We start from the raw sequence: 25,472 nt of genomic DNA on the forward strand, positions 1-25,472 counted from the left end.
ACATTAATTACTATGTTAAAATATTTTAATTCTGAGATCTGAGAACAATTTTCTCTCACACACAAAGGTATAAAGCAGCATGCATACCCTGGAACAAAGACACATGTAGCCTATCACCAGAGAGGGTGACAACTTGGAGTTACCTTCTCAGAGTAAAAAATGCATGAGCTCATATATATAGTAATGAACAGAAAGACATATAGTATCTTTTACATATGTGTATATATATACACACACATTCAGTATGTCTGTACATACATTTCTGTAAATGCTGTCATTGTGGTATGTGCTTAAGTTATCATGAAGTTTGAGAACACACTTTTTCTAAGCATCTTAATTTGAAAGATTCATCTTCTTCACTGTGTCCAGAGGTTCTGATGTCATGCCTTCCTCCCTACTCTATTACCTTTTCTCCTCCCCCATCCCTTCCCAAAGGCTGAATTTAGAAATTATGATAATTATGTTTTTTTAAATGCAGCTGAAAAGGCAGTAGAAGAAGAACTTTGTATCCCCTTAACTTACAAGTGTTATAAAAAAGTAACCCAAATAGGACCACTGGGTCAATAATAAAAACCTGCAGATAGTCAGGAGTAATACATAGTTCTGAAACAGATCCCTCCACTTCCTGCCTTCCTATTTATTTTTTAACAGTGAACATTGATCCCTGCAGTGAGGAGGGAAGAAGCTGAGACAGAATTTCAGTTTTTTATTTGTGTAGTCAGTCAAGTATATTGAGTTTCCAAAGAGTTTTAAAAGGGAGAAGCCCAGAAAATACAACATATCTCCACAGCATTAAAATCATTAAAGAAAAAGATTATAAAATCATACAGCTGAGTCAGCACTGGAGTATGGCTGAAGAGAGAAACCCTACAGAAAGAACCAAGAGGTTACTATCATGGCAATGCATTGATCTGAGCAGGCAACACCCCTGTGCCTCCACTGGAAAGCTGTTGATCCCACTCATCAGTAACAGCAGCTGAGTCTTAGAAAGGAAAGGCTGATGTGCAACATGCTGGTTATTACAACGCTCACTCTCCTCACAGGAACAGCAATTAGCTGTCAGGAGCCATGAACTTCATGCCATCCTAGCACCAAAGGAAACTGGTCCTAATTATGAATTTCTCAGATTTTCTTACTCAGAAACAAAAGCATAACATGCTGCTTTATTTTATCAACCTTTTATCTAAAGTCAGAGTCTGTTCTTGTGTATCATTAGGCATCACATGTCATCCATTTAACTATCACTGAGCCGAATTCCTCTTTGTGTGTCTTGACCAGACAGGATATCAGTCTTGATGTGAAGGTATCAGAGGTCTAGTTTTGTGCTTGTGATAATTATATTCACTGCTAAAAGTTGATGCCTCCCATCCCCTCACCTTCCTGATTTCAGGATGTTAAGCTGTATCTGCCAGATACTCAAGATTATTAAAACTTTCTCCATTACATCAGAAGCACTTCAGTATCCATTACTTTCTTCCTATTACTTCCTGTTGCCATAGTTATGTCCACCATAGAGTCCTCTCTGTGGTGGGAAAGTACTCTGTCCTTCACAGATAAACTTGCCAACCTATGCAATACTCATACTGCATTTCAGTCCGTCAAGGAACCAGGTAAATAATCCAGCTGAGGAGGAGGCTGTCCTCTAGCTGTACCACCCCTCAGTGGTTAAAGATCCTCCCACCATTCAGCAGCTGACTTGGGAGCTGCTCAACAAAGATTCTTTAAACCCCTAACTCCAGCATCAAACATCACCATTATCATTTGAGCAGCATTTTACCTTTTTTGTTCCCAATCCTTAATAAACCAAAATGTTCTGTTCTACAGTGCCATTTCCCAGTCCCACCCAATCCTACCAATCAGGTCTCTAGTCTGCAGGACATGAGAAATAATTCACTAAGGAACTCACTTACTGTTATATATTAAAACAAACAAAACAAAAGTTAGAAGAGGCTGGCAAGGACTGGCTGTACACAAACAGAATGCCAGAAGATACCACCTGGCCACCTCATTTCATTGCAAAAATCAGTTTCCTCCCAAGGGAATGTGAATCCATCCAAAACAGAAGCTGCAATAACCTTGTAAAATCCCCACTGATGGGAAACACCTGCTTTACATTGTGTACACACTAGTAACTTCTGAGCCTATGCTGCTGCCTAGATACATGTGTCCCTGTTAAAAAAAAATGATGACCTTAAAGCTAATTCACACAAGAATGTAGGTCAAATTGCTCCACCTGTGTGCATCTACCTATTGCACACATTTTTCTGACAGAACTTCTATCCATTGTCAGGGAAACACAAAGGAGAGCTACTAAGGGAACAAAGGCAGATGGTGACAAGACGGCAAAGGTTGTAATGAGATCTCTCAAAGCAGAAAAAGAGAGGCTATCTAAAGCCAAAACCGTATTTTTCAGCCTTTTTTCATAGCATTGGCATGTAGATTTCAACAAATTCTAGTAGCAAACAATAAAAAATCCAAATATATGCAAATACATAAAGAGCACTAAAAAGGCAGATTTTGTCGTGGAGTTTGGGTTTGTTATGGTTTGGTTTGGTTTTGGGTGGTTGTTGGGGGTTTTTTTGAGTATTGCAAGCACCTGTCCTTTAGCCCTCTCTTTCCAAGACAGTGCTGCTACACTGCTGATGCAGCACCCAGTGCCTGTCAGATTTCTTTCATGACTGCATCAAAGTGTCGCTTCCCATCTAAATACAACATGGACTCTGAAATAAAGTGGAGAAAAGAGAGAGCCATATTAGAACTTAGTATCAATACTGAGCAACTACAACTACATAGATTGGCAAAAGCAAGAAGCAATCCACACTGTCATCAAAGCATAAAATAAATGTGGGTTGCCATGAAATCCTGTTAAATTATTCAAATGCTAATAGTTCATCTATTAAAATGACCAGTGTTTCAAGAGAAAGTCATCTTTTCTACAGAGTTATGATGACAATATATTCATTGGATACTTGCCTCCATATGTATTAGGTACAACCCGTGGGACCTCATTTTCTGATATAAATGTAAAATGGAAGATATTGGTAGTATGGTGCTCCCTGGTATTTGCATCATAAACTTCACTGTGCACTCGAATCTGGATGTAGTTTTTTTCCGTGTAAGAGACCTACACAGTTAAAACAAGAATTATAGCTTGTAATTTGCCATTGGTGCTGAAAACTGCAACAGACTTCATTACACCATTTAACAAGAAAAGTCACACGCTCTCATAGTGCACTGTTTATTATCAGTGACTGGCAGTGATCACAGCAAAGATAAGGTCTGCTCCTTTTCAAAAAGAAATCAACTCCTACCTGTGCAGAAAGCAGTAATAAGGATCCAATCTCAACTGGCTTCTGAAACATGATATCATCAACAGATACAATAAAGGGTCTGGAACCCCTGAGGAAGCAAAAAAGAAATTTTGTCTCAAGAATAAAAAGGATGGTTGGAGAAATTTAAAATATTTTATTGGCAGCATTTTAATGAAGGGTTGCTAGAGAACAAATCTCTTCCTTAAACAAGAGGCCACAGGAAGTGCTAATGAGTTATGTCATCACCAAAGACAAAAGTAACTGGAGGAAATCTTTCACACCAATAAAAGTACATGGTCTCTAAGGACATGTTATTGCATCATTATTCTATCCTATGACTTACACTTGCTATATGATCTTCATGCCACCATTGCTCAGGCCTCAATTTTCCAAGCACTGACACAATCCACTTAACTTTGTATCAGGCAATGCATACTCCATTTAACTGACACAGAGAGAGAGCTTTGCTGGGTGATGACTTCAGTCATGCTCAAGCAGTTACTAGAAGTTCAGAAACCATTCCTTTTGTGTATGGAATGAAAGGATGTAATATTTATTTGCTAGAATGTCTTTTTTATATGGTTACAAAGAAAATGAATCTTCAAAAGTTCATCTGAATACCTTGGTAAGTTAAAAGAAAACAGAAAATGGATGTATTTTCTATGTTGACAAGTGATGCTTAAAAACCGAGCTCCAAGGAGCAAGATGCAAATCTCTTTGTAAATACAACAGGTGCCCTAAGTAAAACAGCACTGTGCACTAATAGTTCAAGATTCTACTAGACACCTAGGTTTTCTCAGCTCAGATAGTCATTAGGTTGGTTAGCTTGGCCTTCCTGACCTATGTATATGTGCATAGTGATCTAGATTATATAAATATTCCAGGCCTACAACTCACCCATAGCTGCAAGCAGTTGCCCATCCCAGTTCAAATGCCTTTCTCATGAGAAAACCCCCAAAGATTCTATTGAAGATGTTCCGTTCCTGTATGTAGAAACAAAAATCAAAATTCTTTTCAAAGGATTCTGTTGAAGTTTGCACTTCAGTTTACAGTATTTAACAGAAGTCCCAAGACCTGAATATATAAAAAGCACTACTGAAATATACATGCAAAATTCAAAATGCCCAAGGCAACTTTACTTACTAGGAGCTCATCTGACTCATTTGAAAACACGAGATAACAACTCAAAATTGTGTCAGCAACCAAAGGGCAAACTTTTTGCAAACACTTTACAAAGGAATTTCTTTACACAGGATGAATAGTCTAGTAAGAAAACAAGGTCATTAAAAATCTTCTATTTTGCAGTGGTAACCCATACAAATAACAAAAAACTGGCAAAAGAAAGTATGATCTAAATACATTGCAAGGACTGTAGAAGTGAAACAAAATAATGGTTTGACTAATCTTACATAAAAATTCAACCTCTCCCACTAGACCAGAGCTCAAAACACCATCCAGCCTGGCCCTGAACATTTCCAGGGATGGAACATCCACAAATTCTCTGGGCAACTTGTTCCAGTGCCTCACAACAGTCACAGTAAAAAATTTCTTCCTACAATCTAATCTGAACTCCCCCTCTTTCAGTGCAAAGCCATTACCCTTTTTCCTGTCAATACATGTCCTTGTAAAAATTCCCTTTTAAAGTTACTTCTTAAGTACCTTTCTGTAATTCATTAATATTTTTCAAAATACCTGAGGATGGCAAATCTGTAGGCCTTTTAGCTTTGCATCTTCCATCCACACTGAATTGGGTGGTAATTTACGACTCCGGAAACTTACTGTCCTTTGGAAGAGACAAAAAACTTTACAGTCTACAGAATTAGCAGAATTCAGCAGCCAAAAATGCATAAATATTAAATGCAGACACATATTTAAAAAACCCCACAAAAATATGGAACACCAAAATAACCCCAAAACAGAAAAGGTGTCACTAAACACTGTTCCAACTGACCTTGAAGCCTTATCTAAGTAACTCTGATTTGTTACTGCAATAAACCTACGCTCCTGATCCTTCAAAAACTTCTACTACTGTTCAAGTTTATGTGACTGATGAGGCTCGAGAAAAGCACATGAAAGAAAAGATGAATCACAACCACAAAGCACACACTTTGTCAGAAAAACCTTATTCTGTTTTTTTAAGTCATAATAGGAATTAAAAGCACACAATGAGCTAACAGAATAATTCAACATCAAACACACAGACAGTTTGAGGTTTTCAAATCCAGACAGAACGTGTACAAAATACATCTGCTAATTTTAAGGGAAAGCACGTCTCCCTTTAGTAAACAGCTTTAAAAATAACAACTGTATAATGTTTAAAAAATTATAAATTATCACAAATATAACACTGCACTACTGTCATTAAACACTGTTCTATCACCATTGGCATCAGATGATTTCACATCAATCTCAAATATAAGAGAAGTATGCCAACAACAGTCTCTCTCAAATAATGTTGTCAGGTATTATATTTAAAAACACACTACAAAGTTATTTGGTCATAATATGGCCAGTTCCTGTCCTCACAGGTTTTATAACTAGGTATCATGGCAGAAAACTCTGAGACTGTACAAGTCATGGTTGCAAAACTAATCCATTCCCTTATTTGGTTAAACATCATTAACCTTTTTCCTCAAGATCATTCCTAACAGCTTGCTCAGGTCTTTGTGCTTAGAGTGTCCCTTTCAGCATCTTGGCACAGCTAACACTATGTAACAACTGAAGACTCTTTTGAGAGCTGCAGATGTCACATTAAAGTTTGTACCTACATTCCAAATAAAATGCCACAGAATTTAAATGTGTTCATTTATTCCAGACTACCCTCTTACGAGCACCCACTCAAAAGGCACTTTTCTCTTTCATAATACATCAGTTCTCCTCCACCACTCCCCTTCTTACTTTGTGTCCAGAGTATGAAGGAATATGTCATGCACAATGTTTCTTTCTTCTGCAGTGGGAGCCATTTTCAGTAAGGAAGCAGTGCTGAATTCAATCCTCCTCAGCTTGTTCACTAAATATTAAAAAAAACTCATAGTATTAGAGTTCAGAGAAAAAAAAACAAATAATGGCCCTGACAATTTTAACTTGGAATCAACTGTCTTTCCTCTTTTCTTTTTTCCCCTGTAAGTTAAAAGCTGTAACTTCATGGTCCAATCAATTCAAACCCAAAGTTGGCTTTTAGAATTGACTGCATCAAAGAAAAAATAAAGCAGAAGTTTACTGCTACCTCACCACTTTGATGAAGAATTTCAATACGTGTACTATGATACCCACTGCTTCTACAGAAAACTTGAGTACTACCCTCAAAGTACAGAGAAACATATCTAACAAGAAACCCTACAGAACCTTCGGGCTTTGCCAATGGTACAAGAATGGAAATTTATGACAGAACTCGTTACCAAAGACTGCAATGATTGAAACTTTAGCTTAAAGGATCTTCTGTCCAGTTTGTTCAGTCTTCAATGTTTCTCTAATTCTCTGCTTTAAAACTTCATCTTGGAATAAAAGAAGATGGAGCTACACACTCCTTCCCCTGCTCTCCCCCTTTTCTTTTTCTCAGTTTCTGTCCTAAGGGAACATGGGCACCCAGATAGCAAGGAGCTGGGATGCACTTAGCAGGTCCACCATGGGGTAATCCATCAGTCAGAGCATTAGGAGAGCCTGGGCTGCACTCAGACCCGAAGTGGAGGGAGCATCCTGCAAACACAGGAGTCCAGGGGGTGTGCAGGGCACATCAGGAGCACCCTTATCTGTCAGTTTAGCCAAATAGTTTCCAAGTATGTGATAGCAGGCTTTGAAACTCTCTTACACTACTGACACACATGAGCCGGAAAAAAAATTTGATATTAAATAAATTAGGAGCATTTCTAAGTAGCAGAAACTGCTGAAGTTTACTTCCTTCCAGCTATTAAGTTGAACCTGAGGCAGATTTAGTACATACTACCAGGAAATATGACATACATTCCCCTTGCTTGAAGATTTCTTCCTCCTCAGGACTCTCAGGAACGAGTGGATTAACAAATGCTGGCCTACGGAGAGGAATTTTTTTTAAATTACAAACTTCAAGAATTCGTTCTATAAATACATTATAACAGTCTTCCATTTTTGCTTACATACACACTACAAGATGAAAAGACATACTTCAGGTTATATCATAGAAATAATTGCATTATTTCATAATGTGGAGCTGCCAAAAGAATATCCCATTAGCTTTAACTCTGAAGAGGCAGCTAAGTGATCCAAACACTACCTCGTGTAATTAAGAAAGAGATGCGTCTCTCCCTCTTAAGAAGATAAAATTGTACCTATAAATTATAATGAAGATTATTCAAGCAGAAAGCTGCTTGGAAACTCAGCAAATGAAGCCATGATGATCTAGGATAGACTAAACCAAAAACTGAATGGTACCATTCCTCCTGGAATAGAAAGAGCACAGTGGCATAGCTAGCAAGTGTTTTTATAATCTACATGCTCCCATGACAGCCTTATCAACAGCCAAAAGCTGTTTACCACGTGTACTACTTATCAAAGAAGATTATGACATGCCTTGGGCACAAATTTTTATGTTTATTTTACTGCACAAGTAAGTTTACTTTAACCTAATTATATGACATTTAATTATTTTCAAAAGTAAAGGCAAATAGTTATTTTCAAGAACCATTCTTTCCTGTAATTCCTAATTATTATTTTTCTATTTTCAACATTTATACAAATGCTCCAAACAACATATACATACACACAAAGTATGTGCTGAACAATCCACCTCCACAAGTCTTTACTTGTGCTGGTGACAAGAGGCACACAGAGAGAGGATCTTTTCTCCTATAACAAACTGCTCTTTCCTGGTTTGCTAAACCTCTGGATTTTGAAGACAAAGCAGCTCCTTCTCCACTGCAGAGTTTATTTCCCCTCTCCTCAGCTCAGGACACACCTACCTCAGCTCTCCTGTCCAAGCCCCAAGCTGCTGAGGTGCAAGTTTGCTATAGTCCAAAAGGCACACAGCCACGTTTCTGTGGCACTACAGCCAACCTATTGTACCCTGTACCTCTCTGAAGGGTTTTTACCTCACATAAATACCCTCCTTATATGGACAGAAACACAGCTGGCTTGTGGCCAGCTAGCCTGTACAACAGACATTGAAGTTTGCATCCATCTGCACAAGTCCATGTAGGCTTGTCCTCAGTCAATCTGCTAGTGCATAATGACATCAGATTTGATGTAATTATTTTGCAAAATTAGTCCTTAGAATGGGAACCATAAATATAAGTGGTTTTCTCAATGTATAGTATGTTCATTGGTTCTAAAAAAAATCTGAAGGAAACCAAACTAAAAACTACTTCTAATGCTATCAGGACTACATAATTAAATAAAGTAAAACCCCTTCATTAAACACACCCTTCTTCATTAAATACAAGCAATTATTTAAACTAGTTGGAAAGAGGAAATAGTTTATTACTTTGGCGGGCTATACAGGAAAGAGGTTAAGAAATACAACCATTTATCTGATGCTGGAGTTATAAAGCAAAACTGCAACTGAGCAGCCTCTTAGTTTAATGACTAAGGAATTATAGATAAAGTAAAACCAGAAAAATAACAAAATTAGTGGTTAGGGGTTTTTAAAGTTCTGTGGGAATACTTATCAGTTCCATGTTAGTTACACATGCAAGTTGCAGCCTGAATTATTCTGGTGACACTTATCAAGTGTCTATTAGGGAATTAATGGTATTGTTCACTCAAAGACTATTTAACTACTGAAACTCTATCTTTAGCTCTAACAACTACTAGAATGCAAGTGGGTTTCTGGCAGATTTATTCACTTCTTGTGTTCATTCAGGCCAGTCACTCAAATGAAGAGAAAATCTGTTAAAGAAAAGGGTCAGCTCCCAAGACTACCAGCAAATCCTGGTATCATTTGACTGCTGAAATCAATACTCTGAAGCTTGTCACAGGAAAGGTAACACTTGCCAAGCAGAAAACATTGACTATGTGATTTATTTAACACCTACATTATAGGGCTTCCACATATACAGAGCAAGCTGCCACATTTGCCATTTTCAGCACAGCAAGAGTCAGAAAACTATTTTCCTGTCCTACAAATTACCGTTTATTCTCTGGGTCCCGGGCCACCATGACAAAGGTTGCATCTAACACAGGGCTGTAATCACCATCATGTAGCTAAGAGAGACAGAAAAAAATGTATTATTATTAAACTTTAAAATTGTAAACATGCTTAGCAAGCTCTTTAGTTGACATCAACTATGTGACCACACCGCTAATTTTGCTTACTTTCACATTCTGTCATCCCTTCCAACATCTCTCACAATAGGTCAAAGATATGGAAATAATGCAAATTAAAACTTTAGTTTCAGGAATTCTGCAGTAAAACATTTAGCAGGGAATGCTTATTAACTGCTTTCAGCTGGGAGAGGAGAAAATCAACACGGGCATTGTAAAAGTACCCACTTAACATTTATTCTTAAAAATGCTGAAAAATACTTTTTTGTTAATACCAAACTGCCACTAATGCCAGCACTGCAAGGAACTCTGACAATAAAGGTGTAACATTATCTTCTACATAAAAGATTTTATTTAAGGAGACCAAGCGAATCAAAAAATATTTATCTGTTTTTCTGAATTATCACAGAATCATAGAATCACAAAATGATTTGAGTTAGAAGGGACCTTAAAGACCATCTAGTTCCAACCCCCCTGCCACGGGCAGGTACACTTTCCATTAGACCAGGTTGCTCAAAGCCCTGTCCAGTCTAGCCTTGAACACTTCCAGAGATGGGGCATCCACAACTTCTCTGGGCCACCTGTTCCAGAACCTCACCACCCTCACAGTAAATAATTTCTTCATAATATCTAATCTAAACCTACTCTCTTTCAGTTTGAAGCCACTGCCTCTTGTTCTGTCACTACAGGCTCTTCTAAAAAGTCCCTCTCCATCTTTCTTGTAGGCTCCTTTCAGGTACTGGAAGGCCACAATTAGGTCACCACAAAGCCTTCTCTTTTCCAGGATAATCAGTCTCAATTCTCTCAGCCTTTCCTCACAGGGGAGGTGCTCTGACTATTACCCCTCTGACTATTTTAGTGGCCCTCCTCTGGACTCACTCCAATCATTTAAGTGTTTATAGCATATCTTTTTTACTCTAAATAATTAAATAACTGAATTAATGTTTCAGTTAACTAATGAATTCACAGTAAATATTTATTAGAAATGTTAATATTTTTTAAATTTAATTATTAATGTTCCTTTTGCTTCCTGCATAGTGTAGCCTAGTTACAGCCTTAATTTATATTCCATTATTATTTAATAACTCATTAAAAAAATTATGCTACACAGTAGATAAGATGAGCACATGAGATACAATTTAACATCAAGTCTGAATACCAACATTAAAATTCATAAATCTATAAAATGATAAGGCATAAGGAAAATAAAGTTTTTCAAAAGCAGGGAGAAGCTTATTTGAGAGCATGCAGAGCACAGACATTTATTTTTTTCAGTAGGAGTACTGTGCTGCACTTTAAATACAAAATACTGGTTAAGAAAAATGCATATCTTGAAAGATTAGCAAGACTGCCTTGCTGCATCGAGGCTACTGGAAGCTGTCTTGGTCTTCAGAACACTAGGGCTGCCTCAAGCCCTTCAGAAAGTTAGTCTAGAATATATAATTTAGATTGCTCATGCCATCGTCCAGAATTTCCCCTGAAGCACCTCATGCCTGTCATAAGATGGAGAGAAGTCACAGGAACTAACCTGCAGCATGTGCATCGTCACTTCCATTGAGGTCTTCCCAACCCAAGAAACATTGCCTGTGAATTTGATGTCACAGTCTGGATATATAATCTTCTTGCACAAATCTACAAGACAAACATTAGGGGTTACTGGAGATAGATCACTCACATCTAATACTAGAAAGGCCAGATTCTCTAAGGCCTTTCTGCATTCTGAAGGTGGCAACACATACAAAGACAACCCAGAAAAGCCGGTTGTTGCAAAGGACCAAACTGCTAGTCTGCAGTTTCTGCCTTTCCAGACTTCTCAAGCCAGAACTGGAGTAGGAAGCAGTCACACAGGTGGACAGCAGACCCCCGGAGGTGTTAAGCAGAACATGTGAGACAAGCAAGGTCCCAACTCCACCAGAACAAACACTGTTCCATAATGAAGCTAAGAAACCCAGGTGCCAAGAGAAAACTAAACATAGAAGTGTAGAAAGCATGCAAGTTGTATTTTGAAGTGACATATGAAATGCTAAAAAGCACTACAAAATCCTCTTCTCTCCTTCCTTCAGCAAAAGCCACAATACTTGAGAGTTCAAGGCCAAAACAAGATGAAGTGAACTAAACAGGAGAGTGAAGAAGGTATCCTCAACAACCATGGGAAGGCAGTGGCTGCTGAAAGAGTAAGACAAACAGATGAAGCCATTTCTACTGACCAAATTGCCACTTACTGATTTTATCCACCAGAGCTGTGACTATGGATAAGGGAGACTTTGGCTGCATTTCCTGCTTGGTGTGAGTGTAGCAAATAAGAACTATGGAGAGAACAAAAATTGAGTCAGCTCTTTAACAAAATCATTAGTGGAGCAGATCAAAGCCATCTTTGCAAAGCATGAGAAGTACCTGGAAAACACAAACTAAAATATCCTACTGTAGGAAAGCCCAACTTCCACATTTTCATGCATGTAACACATGGGATTGCTATAAAGAAAACAGTGATACAGCAGTTCAGTTTTATGCATATTTACTCACTACAAAGAGAAATTTAACTAAGCACTTTAAATCAACTCATCACTCTACTCCAAATCCCACATAATCTCTTTCCTCTACCCCTGAAGCCCACTATCTCAGATTCTTCCTATCTTCTGTTTTGATTTCATGCAGGTTGTCCAAGGATACATGTTATTTGAGGGCTTTTAAAATACTGATTCCTTTAAAGAGGTGAAGATTAAATAAGATGTGCCTTACAGGCATGAAAACACAGTCAGAGATATTTATCACACTGCAGTCACTAAAAGCAAAATCACTATTTAAACTAACTATCTTTGTTCTTAAGAGCACATCCAAGTAAACAGACTCCTTAGAGTAATTCAAGGCTGCAAAAATAGGGTTTGTCCTAGTGCTCATGTGACTTTCACTCAACACGGATTTCCATAATCAAAAGTATCTGTTTGGACTTAACAAGATAAGAGAAGAAAGATCTCTGTCCTTCCAAGTAATCTATGTTTTCCCCTAAAATTACTGGAGACACAATTCTAAAACCTGTTATGCCTATCAACTCGTTACATTAATATGGCCATCCTGAATATTTTGTAATTGGGACAGAATCTTGATTAACCCAAAACAATACATCCCCAGCTGAACTGACTGGAGCACAGTATGACTGCAAACAAGGCAGACATTCTGTGCCATCACAGGAAAAAAAAGGTCTTCACAGATTTTCAGGGAAAATAAACAAGGCACAGAATGAAAAACAGGCTCCTCTCATCTAACAATGGAGGGTAACCAACAGTTTGAAGTCTCCTTTTCTAATTCAGGACAGGTGCTGAAGCCATTATCTTCCACCTCCCAGAGGGAAACATAAAATCATCCAGCTATTGTGTCTATCCTAGATAGACATACATTCCCTTCTTTCTCTGCCTTCCTCAATTTTGTGAATCTGGATCCTCAGAAGGAACAGAAAAAAAACGTTCCATTCACAGCTTTCCCTTAATAAGCACTAATTCTTTGTCAAAAACCTCCATTGAAAAGCTCCCAACCAGCTACAGAACTTTGATGAAGAAGAAGTCACCTGGTGACTTTTTAAGATAAAAGTATCTCCAAGTTCTATTAACAACCTAGCACTTATTTTAACTGCAATACAAAAGTCAAAGATCTTTAACTTTTCAAGCCCACAAATAAATGAAAAGAAGAAAAAAAAATTAAGGATGCTAACTCACTAAATAACTGAGCCGGTTTTACCCTTAATATCAATTTGGAGACAGAATCCAAGAATATATATCAATTGTTTTTAATTTGTTCTCACTGGTTACATTCTGTTCTTTCCAGATTATACACTCTTCACCCCAAAGGGAAGATTAAAATATTTCCAACCTCTGTTGGGTTTTTTGTCAGTTTTTGTTGAGTTTTTTTTAAGAAAAAACAATCGTAAGTTTTAATTTTCAATACACACTGTGCAAATTATGTCTGAGTTAACACTCAATGCAGATTCATAATCTAGAATCACTTTTCAGTAAATTATTCTTGTAACTAGTCCATTAAAAATTTGACAGAGGCAAGAAGCTGAAGTGGAACAATTTTGTTTCTGTCTGTTCTTTATCATCCATCCTTTCTTTCCGGCATCAGTGTCTTCTTTTTTTCCTTCCCCTTTGAGATAGCACAATTATGGGATTCTCTGCCTGAGGTCATACTGTATCACACCAAACAGTGCTCAGCAGTACTCAAAATCACTTTGTGGAGTGTTTAAAAGGGCACAGATACATACCTCCTAAACTGTCGAGATCTTCAAGGATCCTTCCAAATCTGTAAGACAGGGGTTTTGACAATTAAATACCTACTTACATAGCAAATGGAAGTTAAAAGTTTCCTGTATGTGTAACATGGTTGCTTTGTTACCTTACACTGTTGTGTACATTCAGGTACTTTTCTCTTATTTCAGGCTGACTTCCTAGAGGTAGAATAACTTCCAAGTAGCTATCCTTCATTCTTCTGGGAGGGAGATCTTCCTGACGTTTTGCCAGCAAAGTATGAAGAGCTTTTCTTTCTTGCATTGCTTGCACATGATCACTGGTAAGAAAAAAAAAAAACAAACAATCTGTCTAGAGTATGACAACACAACTGCAACCCTAGCTAAAAGATGTCACACTGATGATTATCAAAATGAAAACCAAAACGTTGTAAAAATAGCAAGACACAGTAAGTGAGCCTTGAAAAGAAAGTGAGATGCACATAATGACAGATGCTAAGCAAGACTACTGCAGAAAGTTTTGAAATATCTTTGTGTACAAGTGGCAAGCACATACTTCACACTTATGAACAAAATTAATCTAATTCTGAATGTTACCAAAATGGTTCCCCTTGAAAAGAACAAATCAGATATAATTTAACCTATGAGTTTTTGTGCATACTCATGTCTTCCATAGCTACAGTATCACAACTCTTGCCACAGTGACAATTTCAAAGAACTAAACAATTTATAATCTCTCCCAAGAAGTAAAGCAGCTGTACCATGTTGGCTAGTACTAAGAACTAGAGAACTAACCTGCTAAGATTTGCTATCATCCACAGGTGAGTTGCCCCTTTACAGCATCAGTTCATACAGCAAGCTAAAAGACAGGGAAAACTAACCTATTTCTTTCTCTCTCTCTCTTCCTACCCAGACATCTTACAACTATACAGAAAAGTTACAGAAAGAAAAAATACAGAGAAGGGAGCACTGCTCCTTCAGAGCTGCTTTTCCAGCATCACCAACTCAGAGGGGCTGCAACTCTCACAGTTGAACAAGGGCCAACTTACTGTCACTTCTCTGCAGTCTATCAAGTTGATTCCTTGCACAGGTATCTACAAGATGTAACAGTCTTGCCCAATGTTCTCTCTTACCTGTTCCACCAAAGTTCCCTCCTCTTAAAAGTGCAACCTAACCAAATAAAGCAAATATTTCATAACATCCCTAGAAATCTATCAAAAACCTAAGGGTTAAACATGCAACAGCTCCAAGGAGTATGCAAAACTGTGGATCCATTTCATAGAGCAAGGGAAGGCATAAAACACCAAGCAACCAACGTTAAACTTCTGGATATGCATCATTCCTTCAGTTGTGCACGCTGCATTGCTGAGATCAGTGATACTGTGCTTAACAAAATCAGAGAGGGAAAGAGAGAGGGAAAGAGAGAGAGGGGGGAAAGGAAGAAAGGGAGAAAGAGAGAACCTTTTCACCAAAAAGAAAATTTGTCTTAAGTTTTGACTTTGGATGAATTCTGGGTATTAGCCATTTAAGATGCAAGCTTACTTGGCTTGAGTTTTATTTCAGAAAGTCAAGCTTCACCATATTTATATTCTCTCTTTTCTGTTTAATAAGTTTTGGGGAAATATGAATAATCCATGATCAAAGAGAGTAAAAGTCTAGCAGAAAACTTCAGTTAGTTTTATTTGTTTGTTTGTTATAAACAGGAGATATGGTTTACCTCATCTTGGCAACATGACTACCACAGAGTTCAGAAGAAACAGAAAGATAACAACCTCCTCCAGAGGGTTAATGTTTGAAGTTATGCCACTGCATAGAAATAGAATATACGAGATGATTAAGGAAAGGTGTAACATTCAAGATGATTCACCTTCAGGCTTTTTAAAAAACTTTTTTCCAAGGTCTCTCAGTGAAAGGTTTAAGAGAAGTTAATCAAAGAGTGAATCAGAAATTTGTCTACAAACACAAAGAAACCAAACAATAAAAATTCAATTATATTCTGTTTTCACCAGTCCCATCCTGGCTCCTCTGAGGTCAGCAGCAGAACTCTTCTTGACTTCCACTTCAGTAACATTTTTCAACAAACAAATACTGTTACACACTGCAGTATTAGTCATACAGTAACAGTAATTCACCTAATTAATAACTAACACTCGCCCTAAACATTCTGAGAAATGTTCATCTATTTCTGAAATGTCCACAACTCCATCTAGACTATATTTAACAAGGAACAGATTAATAATTTTAATTACAATTTAAGTACAAAACCAGAATAAACATATAAGCAAGATATTTCTTTTTAATAACAAATGAATACAAAATGCCACTGGCCTTTACAAGAGAAATCACAAACTGAAGTTTACTTTTCACAAAATTTATGGCTGAAGGTGTTCCTCCAACATGCATCTCTCCTCTCTCCCAACAATCCAGATGTATGTACATCAGTCCTTCCCTAGCTCCAATTTCAGGACCCCTATCATCCTATTCTCTCAGATTTGTCCTCTTCAGTCATACTGTGGCCTCAATTTCATCCCCAGCTGTTCAGTCTCCACATGCATCAGCTCTTTGTCACTGCGTTTTAAAAGTGGGATCTCAAAGGCTACATGATCCATGCCCTCCCAACCTCCCCATATTAAACCTGTCATTCTCAAGCACTCCCAGCTATGGTCTCCCCAGCTTTACTTCTCCATGGCTGCTGAAGCATTCAGTACTCTGTAAACCATTTCTGCTGCATCTTGCACAGCACAGAAGACATACCTGTCTAAGAAAAACACTGCTGTGCTGATCCTGGCTTCAGTATGCTCTCCTTCCAGGATGGGGGCAGTGGGTCAGATTTGACCAGAGCCCTCTAAAATCTCAATCCTCCGATGGTATTTCCATATGGAGTCATTTCTCCCCAGCCATTCTGGGCTGTGGGAAAAGCTTTTTCATAAAATAATTTCTAGAGCCCTTTCTAGCTGACCCGCTGAAAATTTCAAGCCCCTTCATGCTCAGACCCTACTCTTATTAAGCAAAAATCAGCTTCCTGGATTCAGGCACTTTTGTTATCATGCCTACAATTCTGCCTAGATAAACTGAATCAGAAGACCTTCCAGATGTTCCACCCAGGTAAGCCACTCTTTATTTCCCTATCAGTGCACAAAGTGTGTAAGAAGAGCAAACACAGCCATAAGAAAATTAACAATACACACGTGACCAAACAAGCTGCAATACAGAATTCCCCTAAACTGCTATACTGAATTTTCCAGAATTGTAACAGTAGAGGATTACAGACAACTCTGGTTTAGTCAATGTAATGGAGAGGGAGGAAGGTAACCTGAATAAGGTCAAAACATCAATCATTTAAATTATATGTAAATTAGTCAAAAATGAAGTTAGAGCAGACAAAGGAAATGCTAAAGATGCTCGTGATTAAGGAGACCCTGATGCTGAGGTGACAATTTTCCAAAGTGACATGCAGCCTGCTTCACAGTGAACCAGCCTCTGAATCCAGTGCAGGATAAATTCACCATGTGGGCAATCCACTTAGAGATAACTCAAAGGTAACAGCAACATGACATTGCCAGCCAGACTGACTCTACAGCTCTTAAACTTCCATTGGATTCAAAGCTAACGGGACAATCTTTTACACATCAACATCACATATTTTGTTCCTTTGGTGCTAAAGATCTTCTGCCTGAGAAATCTCAGAAGTTTGTGATCCACAAAGTACCAATTCAGAAGCCTTGTTTCAACTACCTCAGTTTCACAAATAAAGTAAAATACATTTAATGCACACTGTACCTCCAGTTGGTAGATGCTCCCACTATATCCCTCAACTTGTTCCGCACTGGAAAAAAAAAAATCAAAGCAAATCAAGCTTAGTTCTCCAAGTGATGAACGTGAGGTTGCCTGGCGTTAGAAGGCATAATCCTCATCCCAGAACAAGAAAATTAAACAAATTCATGCAAATAGCAGCCCAGAAACAAAAGTTTGGCCAAATTCACTGATGCTGTTAGTAGGCATATCACAGTAATGGGTTGAGTAACATGATGCCGTAGCTTATTGTGTACAGCCAAGAAGGTGTTTGTTAGTGCAGTCACTGCCAGTGCTAATTAAGAGCTGAAACAGAGAGTGGATCAAGATCAGATTGAGGAATTATGGTATGAAAATATTACAGCCTAAACACAAACTGTGGAGATAAATCAGAAAGTCATAAAAGAACATAAAAGGGAACAGTGCAGCTGTGAGAAAGGGAATGAGAAGAAGAGCAGTTCAACAATCCCACCCACAAAGGCAAGTAACAGCAGCAGCCTGGCTCTCACCAGCAGGGTTTTAGAGCCCAAATTTTTAGCAGTCTCCATGTTATGATACTGAAGACAGGCCTAAAAAATTTATTCTGGCCTTGTTTGTACTATTGAAGTGGTGGATTCTCCATCCTGGAGGTTTTTAAGATGAGACTGGATGTGGCACTTAGTGCCATGGTCCAGTAACCGCAGCGGTGTTGGATCAAGGGTTGGACTTGATGATCTCAGAGGTCTCTTCCAATCCAGCTGATTCTATGATTCTATGATCAGAGTTAATACAAGTTCTCCACAGATCTTTCCTAAATTTCAGGAATAATCTGCACAAGCAGGTTTTCTACTCTTGCTCAGATGAGGTTGTGTGCCAAGGTCCCATCAAATCTATTAAACTACCCTATTGCTATCAGGCAGGTAAATGTTGGCTATTTGGAAACACCTGAAAACAAACAGCAAGAATTCCCATGCTCCAAACAGAAGCTGAGGATTGTATAGTAGGGATTCCTTGCTTATTTGCAAATATTTTTTATATAAGGAGGTTCAAGTATTAGGACAAAATAGAGACATATCAAGCAAGGGCTACCAAGAAAACATCCAAAATTTCATGGTGAAATAGAAAGAGGGCTGCTGGTGAGTCACAAGATGATCCTTTATCAGGCTTGGCATTTTTCAAGCTAAATGCCCTGTCAGAGTGTTCACAGTGATCAGCAAACTGCCCTGTGAACCCTGGAGCGAGTCTAGCATGATTCCCTAGGATTTAAATTCCCCTCTCTCAGTCAGACCCACTCAGCTCAGCCCTCCTCCTTCTCACACGGTTTCTGCCCAAGTCCCCCCAAAGCATCACCACAGCAATACCCCAAACCTTCCCTTTCTTGTTCCTTCCCTTGCAGCACCCTCAGCCCCTGCCCCTACACTCCCAGCCTGTTTTTGCTCTGTCTGCCCGAGCCAGAGGCAGGCAAAGGGCTGAGTGCCAGCCAGCACATGGATCCCAGTCACTCTCGAACAGCCAGCAAACACCATGGTCTGTGGGTGACCCCAGCACTAGCTCTGGCACTCTAACAAGCCTCTGATTTAGAAGCCAATTTTCACAAAGCTTGTGTAAACACATTTCCCTTTGAGATTGGCGGCTCATCTATTTTGGCTGATATCAAGCAACAAAAGGTTCTGGAAGAAGAGGGGGATAGGAAGATAGGCAAACAAAGACAAAACAAAATAGATTGCTTAGGCCTCATTTATTTATTAAATGAGGCTAAAAATGTTTTGAAATGAGAAGACTTCCACTACTAATTCTAAGAACAAAAAAAAAAATTCCAGTGAAAGAAAGTGATTAAAAATCTTGAGAGTTGATTTTATTTTGAAGGGAAGAAGGTCTGATTCTTTTTTATTTAAGAAGCAGCAGGCTTATTTACAGAATAGGTACTACTTTCCTGTTACTCATACCCCATCTGGGAAGCTGCCATAGCATGCACTTGGTAAATGCAGTGTTAGCAGAAACACTGTTACAGCTTCTAGAACACAAAACCTCAATTTTTCAACAGTGCAGACTGTGCTGGGATGGAGGAGGAATAAACAGCACTTTCTCCTTGTTTAAACTAAGTTCATCTTCCTTTTAAAAGCTCTGAAAAATCTCAAGTTCAAACCTGCAAAAATGTATATAAGCTGTTACTCCCATTTAATACTTCTGATTTCAATTTTAGACATACAAACATTTGCCAGGCTGAGAACACACAATTTTTATCTTAACAATAAAAGGGACTACATGCAAAAGCATTTCTAAAATGTTGCCAAGCTAAATCTAGTCCATTTTATAGCTCATAAGCACATAGTTTTGCTCTTTTTTTTTTCCTCCTTCTTGGAAAGACTATACTGCCCTTCTAGATATTATGTATTTTACAACAGAAACTTAAGTAATTAAGCACAAAAATCCATTAACTATTTCTCTTTTATTATTTGGCAAATGTCTTAAATGTGCAAAATGGGATTTATCCATCATTAGCATGTTGCATATTTCACAGTATCTTCTAAACTCTGAGCAGTGGATCATTAATGCCAGAGCAGCAGGGTCTGAGTTTATTTGCACTGTGCTGTGGCAAAGGACACAAGGATAGCTGGGCAAGATCACCGCATTCATCTTTGCCAGTGAGATCCATATCTTTTGTCCTGGTGCCTTCCCAGGCTGTATCCAGGTTCAGGCAGACCACTGCAATGTATTTGACCACCAGTTTTGGTACAGAGCTTGGTCGGGACTCAGGTGAAAGATGCATATTCCAATGTCTAAAATGAAGCCAAGTACTGCAGGAGTTGCTGCTGTGAGAGATTTTGTATCCCACAAGCCTCTTAGACATGTGTTATCCAGGACAGCACCACAAACACAGTGTGCTGACAGAGATCTGGTCCAACAATACTGCCACAAGTAAGATCAGAGCCATTCACCCAAGGCAAAGTGGCTGTAAGCAAGTGGACAGAGAAGAATAATAGCATTTCATTTTTCATGAATACTAAAGTAAGGAAAAACAGTAGCTGAGTAAGTTTAGTGCTATAGCAAATACTTTAATATGTACAGATTACCACAACACACCATTATTCACATGAATAGGTGAATGTCCTGTGGAGTAGAAAACACAGGTTAGATTACCAATCAAAAGAAACAATGCAATTTACATCTAATTTAATCTAGTAAGGAGTTACCTGGTTATTCTACCTGCTTCAGTTCCATTCAGGCACATGTTCCTTAATGTTAGTAACTGCAAGCAACCTGTCCTTGCCTGATTTACGGTCAGTATCTTGGTGTTTTCAACTCAGTTTGTCCTTTCCTTACAAGTTAGCTTTGCAGTTCCTTGTCTACTGACTCTGTGGTATCTGCTTGCTGCATAATCCCAAACAGTTTTTCAAACCTGGTGCTACCATATGCTGTTGACAAACACTATTAACTTTGGAAAGAATAACTGCAGCATTTTTCAGGAAGTGGGATGAGAGTTATCTCAGAGGAAACTTCCAAAGTCCTGCTTCATGTAGCCTTTGGGAGAACCATGGAAGAAGAAAGGGCACTCACAACTGGGACCCAAAGCTGGGAGGAAGCATGTGAAAAGCTAGTTAAGAAAAAGTATTTGTTTTTGTGAATGCATGGATACATAATTAAAGGAATGTAGTTTATGTATCAGCAAAGATTTGTGTAACATTTAAATGCTACAATTTTGAAACAGAATCTCAAATGTTTACAGTTATTATAATCCTCAAAATATTAGTACCTCTTGAAGTACTAATATTGGAGTACTAATCAGAGGCAAGGCAAAGATGGCCTCAATGCTTCACCGTTTTTACAGGCCTTTTAAATATCTAACTAAACAATTAGGATAATATTTGCAAATATGCAATATTCTGTATCCTTGCTTCTCTCCCTGAATGTCCTAAATTAGCATTTATTAACAACAATGAAAATAAGTTCTCTAGTAATGAATGACCCTTATTTTCTCTTTTACTTGATAACTTCTGTTTAGAAAACAAAGGGGAAAAGAAGATCTCAGACACAAGCAAAACTCCATCAAAGAATTATTTGTACCTGGCTCCAGCCTTTTTCCTCCTGCCCTTTTCTCAGTTCAAGGGATTAGAATGCAAGAAAAAAGTTTTAAAGCTTCTGAAACAGGAACATTATGCTTTATTCTTTTAGAGTGCTGCAACAATCTTTCCACACAAAGATCTATTGACAAGAGCAATTTCACAAGGCAATGCTGCTGATCCGATTAAAAGATTTCTCCAAGTTTACAAAAGTAACCGTATTGACACATTAGAGTTCTGTAAGACATTATTTCCACTCAGTTCCCCCACTTCTTGGCCATTCTCTCCAGTCCCATTGTACCTGTCTGTACTATGCTGACTTTCTATCTAGATCCAACCTGAGCAGCATTTATCCTGCCAGAAAAGAACCCGTGCTCTTCAAAGACTAGAGAACCAGACAAGCCCCGAAATTGCAACTTCAGTGATTATACTTGTGCCATTAACACCCAAACAAATACAGTCACTTTCTGCTGCTTCCTAAACCCTTATACCATGAGCTAACAGCCAAAACCATGCTCATTATGCAAACAGTATTAATACATGCAGGGACACTACCTGAAAGAATAAATTCCTTAGAAACATCATTAAATCTTCTGGAGTACAGTCAATTACTTTACCTTCAAACATGTCTAGAAGCACTGGGGAGCCAGTGGTCCCAGAAGTGAGTGTCCTAGCCAGAACAGAAGGAAGCTTCCTCATGATGCACAACCTACAGGCAGAGCAGAAGAATTTAGTGTCATTAAAAATAATGCCATGAAAATAATTTAGGATTTAATTTTGGAAGGATGCTGATTATTTCAGAAACACCACTCCTTATTTTCAGCTTGATTTTTAGAACTAGATACAATCAGTACAGCAGTTCCAAGACAGCTGAAATTCCAGCTGATACCTGTACTTATCTGCAAACGGGAAGGAAGGATGATTCACTGGCAGTAATCAATCTCTTCACTGACTATTCAGATGCCCTGGGACAATCAGCTTAGGCCCAATACTAGCTTCTACTCTGTAGCATCTTAACACAGACAGGGTTCATGTGCATCTAGAAAATCCTCCATGACCCCACCCATACACTTCTCTACCATGCATAGCAGTGGAAGGAGGAATATCCCAAGAAGGATTTCTCAAGGTCTCCCAAGCAGTCCCACTGAGCTAAGCCTGGTCTTCTCCTCCATGGGTTAGCACTGCAGCAACTCAGGACAAGCCTAAATTGGAGGATATAATCCTCTTAGCCATTAAACAAGAAGGGACAACCCTGAAACCCTTCAGAGAATGTAATCCACTCACAATTCAGTAAGTGTTCTACCAGGTAGTGGCTACCACTACTCCTCCAGTAAGCAAAATTGTGGTAACACAAAAACACACAGAGGGTCAGCAAGTGTAAAACCCCTTGTGACAGTTCACAGCATCATCCTGTCAGGGAACATGGATTACTGGTCCCTTAATTTTCTTCAGCTGGGACAGGGGTTTCACCTCCAAAAAGAAAAGGTGGAAGGTCCTCAGGCACCAGCAGAAAAGCAGGGCCATATCTATCTGCATATATAGCAGAAATACTTAGGAGAGTGAAAGGGAACACACACAAAACCTCCTCAGAATCCAGCAGTCTCGTATGCACCAGAGATGACGTGAATGGCAATTCTGAAACGCCTCTGTAACTGCTGAAGCCTCTGGACTCGCGTGTCCCGCACGGCCCGCAGATGCCCTCCCGCTCCGCCCGCAGTCCCACAGGACCCCCCTCCCGCCCAGTGCCCCGGACCGGCCCAGGCGCCGGGGGAGTTTCGGGTGCCCCGCCCCGGCCGCGCCCCGGGGCCCTCACGGCGGCGGCTGCCCAGGGCCCACCGGCCCCGCCGGAGCACCGCCGCCTCCGCCCCTCAGAGCCGGCTCCCCCCCGGCCGCCATGCCCCACCCGGGCCAGGGGCAGAGGGCTCGAGGGCCGCCTTACCGGGAGGGCAGCATTGTGCTCGCCCGGGCCGTCACGGCGGGGCCACGCCTGCCCCAGGCACGCGGTCCTCCAGCGCCAGCGGCTCGCCGGGCACAGAGCCGAGCGTGCTCCTGCCGCTCGCAGCCGGGAGTTCTCGCCCTGCCTGCCCCCGGCCCGGCCTCCCCCTGTCCCGGTGCCCGCACAGCGTGGCCGCTCCCGGGGGCGGAGGTTGGGGCCGGACACCGTTAGTCAGCGGGCGGGCCCGGCAGAGCGGGCGGGCCCTGCGTAGGGCTTGTATTCAGTAAACACCGTGATTTTTTTTATTTTAATGCTCATTTTTTCCCTGTGGCGCAGGAGGGCGGGCTGGGCGGCTCCCCCCGAGCCGGCAGGCCCGGGGCCGGGCGGGCTCCTGTCACACGGCCGCGGGGGGACGCGGCCTCCTGCCCCGGCCCGTCACTTGGGGGCACTGCTAGGGAGGTAATCGAGAGCTTCGGAATTTCCTGGGCAGAAGACGATTTAGGAAAACGCAGCTGCGTTAAATAAGCCGAGCGCTTTGCACAGGTGAATAATCAACAAATTTAATTCGTCAGAATTGTTTTTTTTTCCTGGGAGTTGAAGAACCTTGGAGCAGAGAGGGCATCGGGCCTACACCAGGGTGCGCGGGCAGAGGGGCAGCCCCGGCTCTGCACAGAGACCGTGAGGAGCAGACCTGGGAGCACTTGCCGAAACCGTGTCCGCACCTCCCGGGTACTTGGATCTATACGGGTGTTAGGAGTTAGCGATGAAGTTGCTAAGCACACCTTGCCAAAGACTTATCAAAGACACCAGCGAGGCTGTATGAGGGCACAAGAAAACATGTTCTAGCAAACAGTGAAAGTACATTTACCGAATTATTCATTACTTGCAAGTGTAACACCTGATCACTCTTTTCACTGTCACCTTCTTTTTGATAAATTGCTTCTAAACAAACAAAACTAATTGAAAAAATAGAGTTGGTGTCTTTTTTATATGAGACTTGTGATTGATTGCAGTTTTGAATTGATAAGTGTTCTGAAAGACCGAGTGACTGATGTGCCTTGGACACTGAGGAACCGACCCTTGCTACTAGCACAGCTTTTCTGTGGTGGACGTGGTGCCAGCAGTTCCCTCCTGTGTCATGACTGCACAACCAGACACACAGGAGAGGGGCCTGGTGGGTGAACCTCACCCCTGGAGAAGGCAGCAAGTAGGAGAGTTGCAGGCATGGCAGGATAGGGGAAAGGCTCCTCTCAGACAGCCCACACTCCAAGCATCTTACAAGTCCAGTCCCCAGCTACAGCCCTTGTATTTGCCAGCCCAGCCAGCCACACATCTCTTGCAACATGACCATGCATAGACCAGCTCTGTGGGTCTGCAGAGAAAAGTGTTCAATGCCAGGTTGGATGGGGCTTGGAGAAACCTGGTCTAGTGAAAGGTGTCCCTACCCATGGCAGGGGGTTGAAACTGGATGATCTTTAAGGTCCCTTCCAACCCAAGCCATTCTGTGATTCTATGAAAAAGCTGATAGTGCTATTGCAAAACTTTTCATTCATCTGTCATGGGAAAAAATGTGGAAACCTGTTATGGATGCATGCAGACAAAACCCTGGTTGTGACACATAAGAAAACCACCTGCTCATTGTGAGAACCCCCCCCCCTTAGTATTAAGGAAAACTTTACATTCTGTAGGTTTCTTTTAGGAGCCTGAGAACCTTACCCCTGATTTAAGCGTACTCAAGATCAGAGCCAAAGGGACTTCAACTGTCTACAAAACATAAAGTCATAAAACTGAGGCCTGGCTTGATTTTTTCCCAACATTTATTTCTATAACTTTTATACCCCAAATTATTTGCACATGAGATAGATGATTTGTGGATGCAGGCAGATAATTAGTTATGTCTAAATCCCAAAATCATTACAGGG

The 25,472-nt window shown here is 40.1% G+C and overlaps 1 protein-coding gene across 7 annotated transcripts; it reads right to left on the minus strand.

The window, feature by feature from the left end:
- Nucleotides 1-691: 691 nt before the first annotated feature.
- On the minus strand, nt 692-23,711 carry ACOT9 (acyl-CoA thioesterase 9). Of its 7 annotated transcripts, none has more exons than XM_017827146.1 (16): nt 23,554-23,710; nt 22,232-22,323; nt 20,638-20,664; nt 17,563-17,608; nt 13,932-14,102; nt 13,801-13,838; nt 11,768-11,851; nt 11,074-11,177; nt 9,412-9,485; nt 7,272-7,339; nt 6,210-6,321; nt 5,004-5,094; nt 4,209-4,294; nt 3,312-3,399; nt 2,974-3,124; nt 692-2,720 (listed from the first exon to the last, which is right to left on the minus strand). In XM_017827146.1, the coding sequence occupies exons 1-16, from the start codon at nt 23,565-23,567 to the stop codon at nt 2,662-2,664; spliced, it is 1,305 nt and encodes a 434-aa protein (XP_017682635.1). In that variant the 5' UTR covers nt 23,568-23,710; the 3' UTR covers nt 692-2,661. The 7 variants fall into 7 exon arrangements, with proteins under 7 accessions (XP_017682635.1, XP_017682636.1, XP_017682638.1 ...); XM_017827147.1 differs by lacking the exon at nt 23,554-23,710 and adding an exon at nt 23,192-23,303; XM_017827149.1 differs by lacking the exon at nt 23,554-23,710 and adding an exon at nt 23,197-23,290.
- Between the last annotated feature and the right edge of the window lie 1,761 nt (nt 23,712-25,472).

Source organism: Lepidothrix coronata, unplaced genomic scaffold, assembly GCF_001604755.1.
Source record: "Lepidothrix coronata isolate B3197 unplaced genomic scaffold, Lepidothrix_coronata-1.0 Scaffold135, whole genome shotgun sequence".
In the NCBI taxonomy this organism is placed as follows: Eukaryota; Metazoa; Chordata; class Aves; order Passeriformes; family Pipridae; genus Lepidothrix; species Lepidothrix coronata.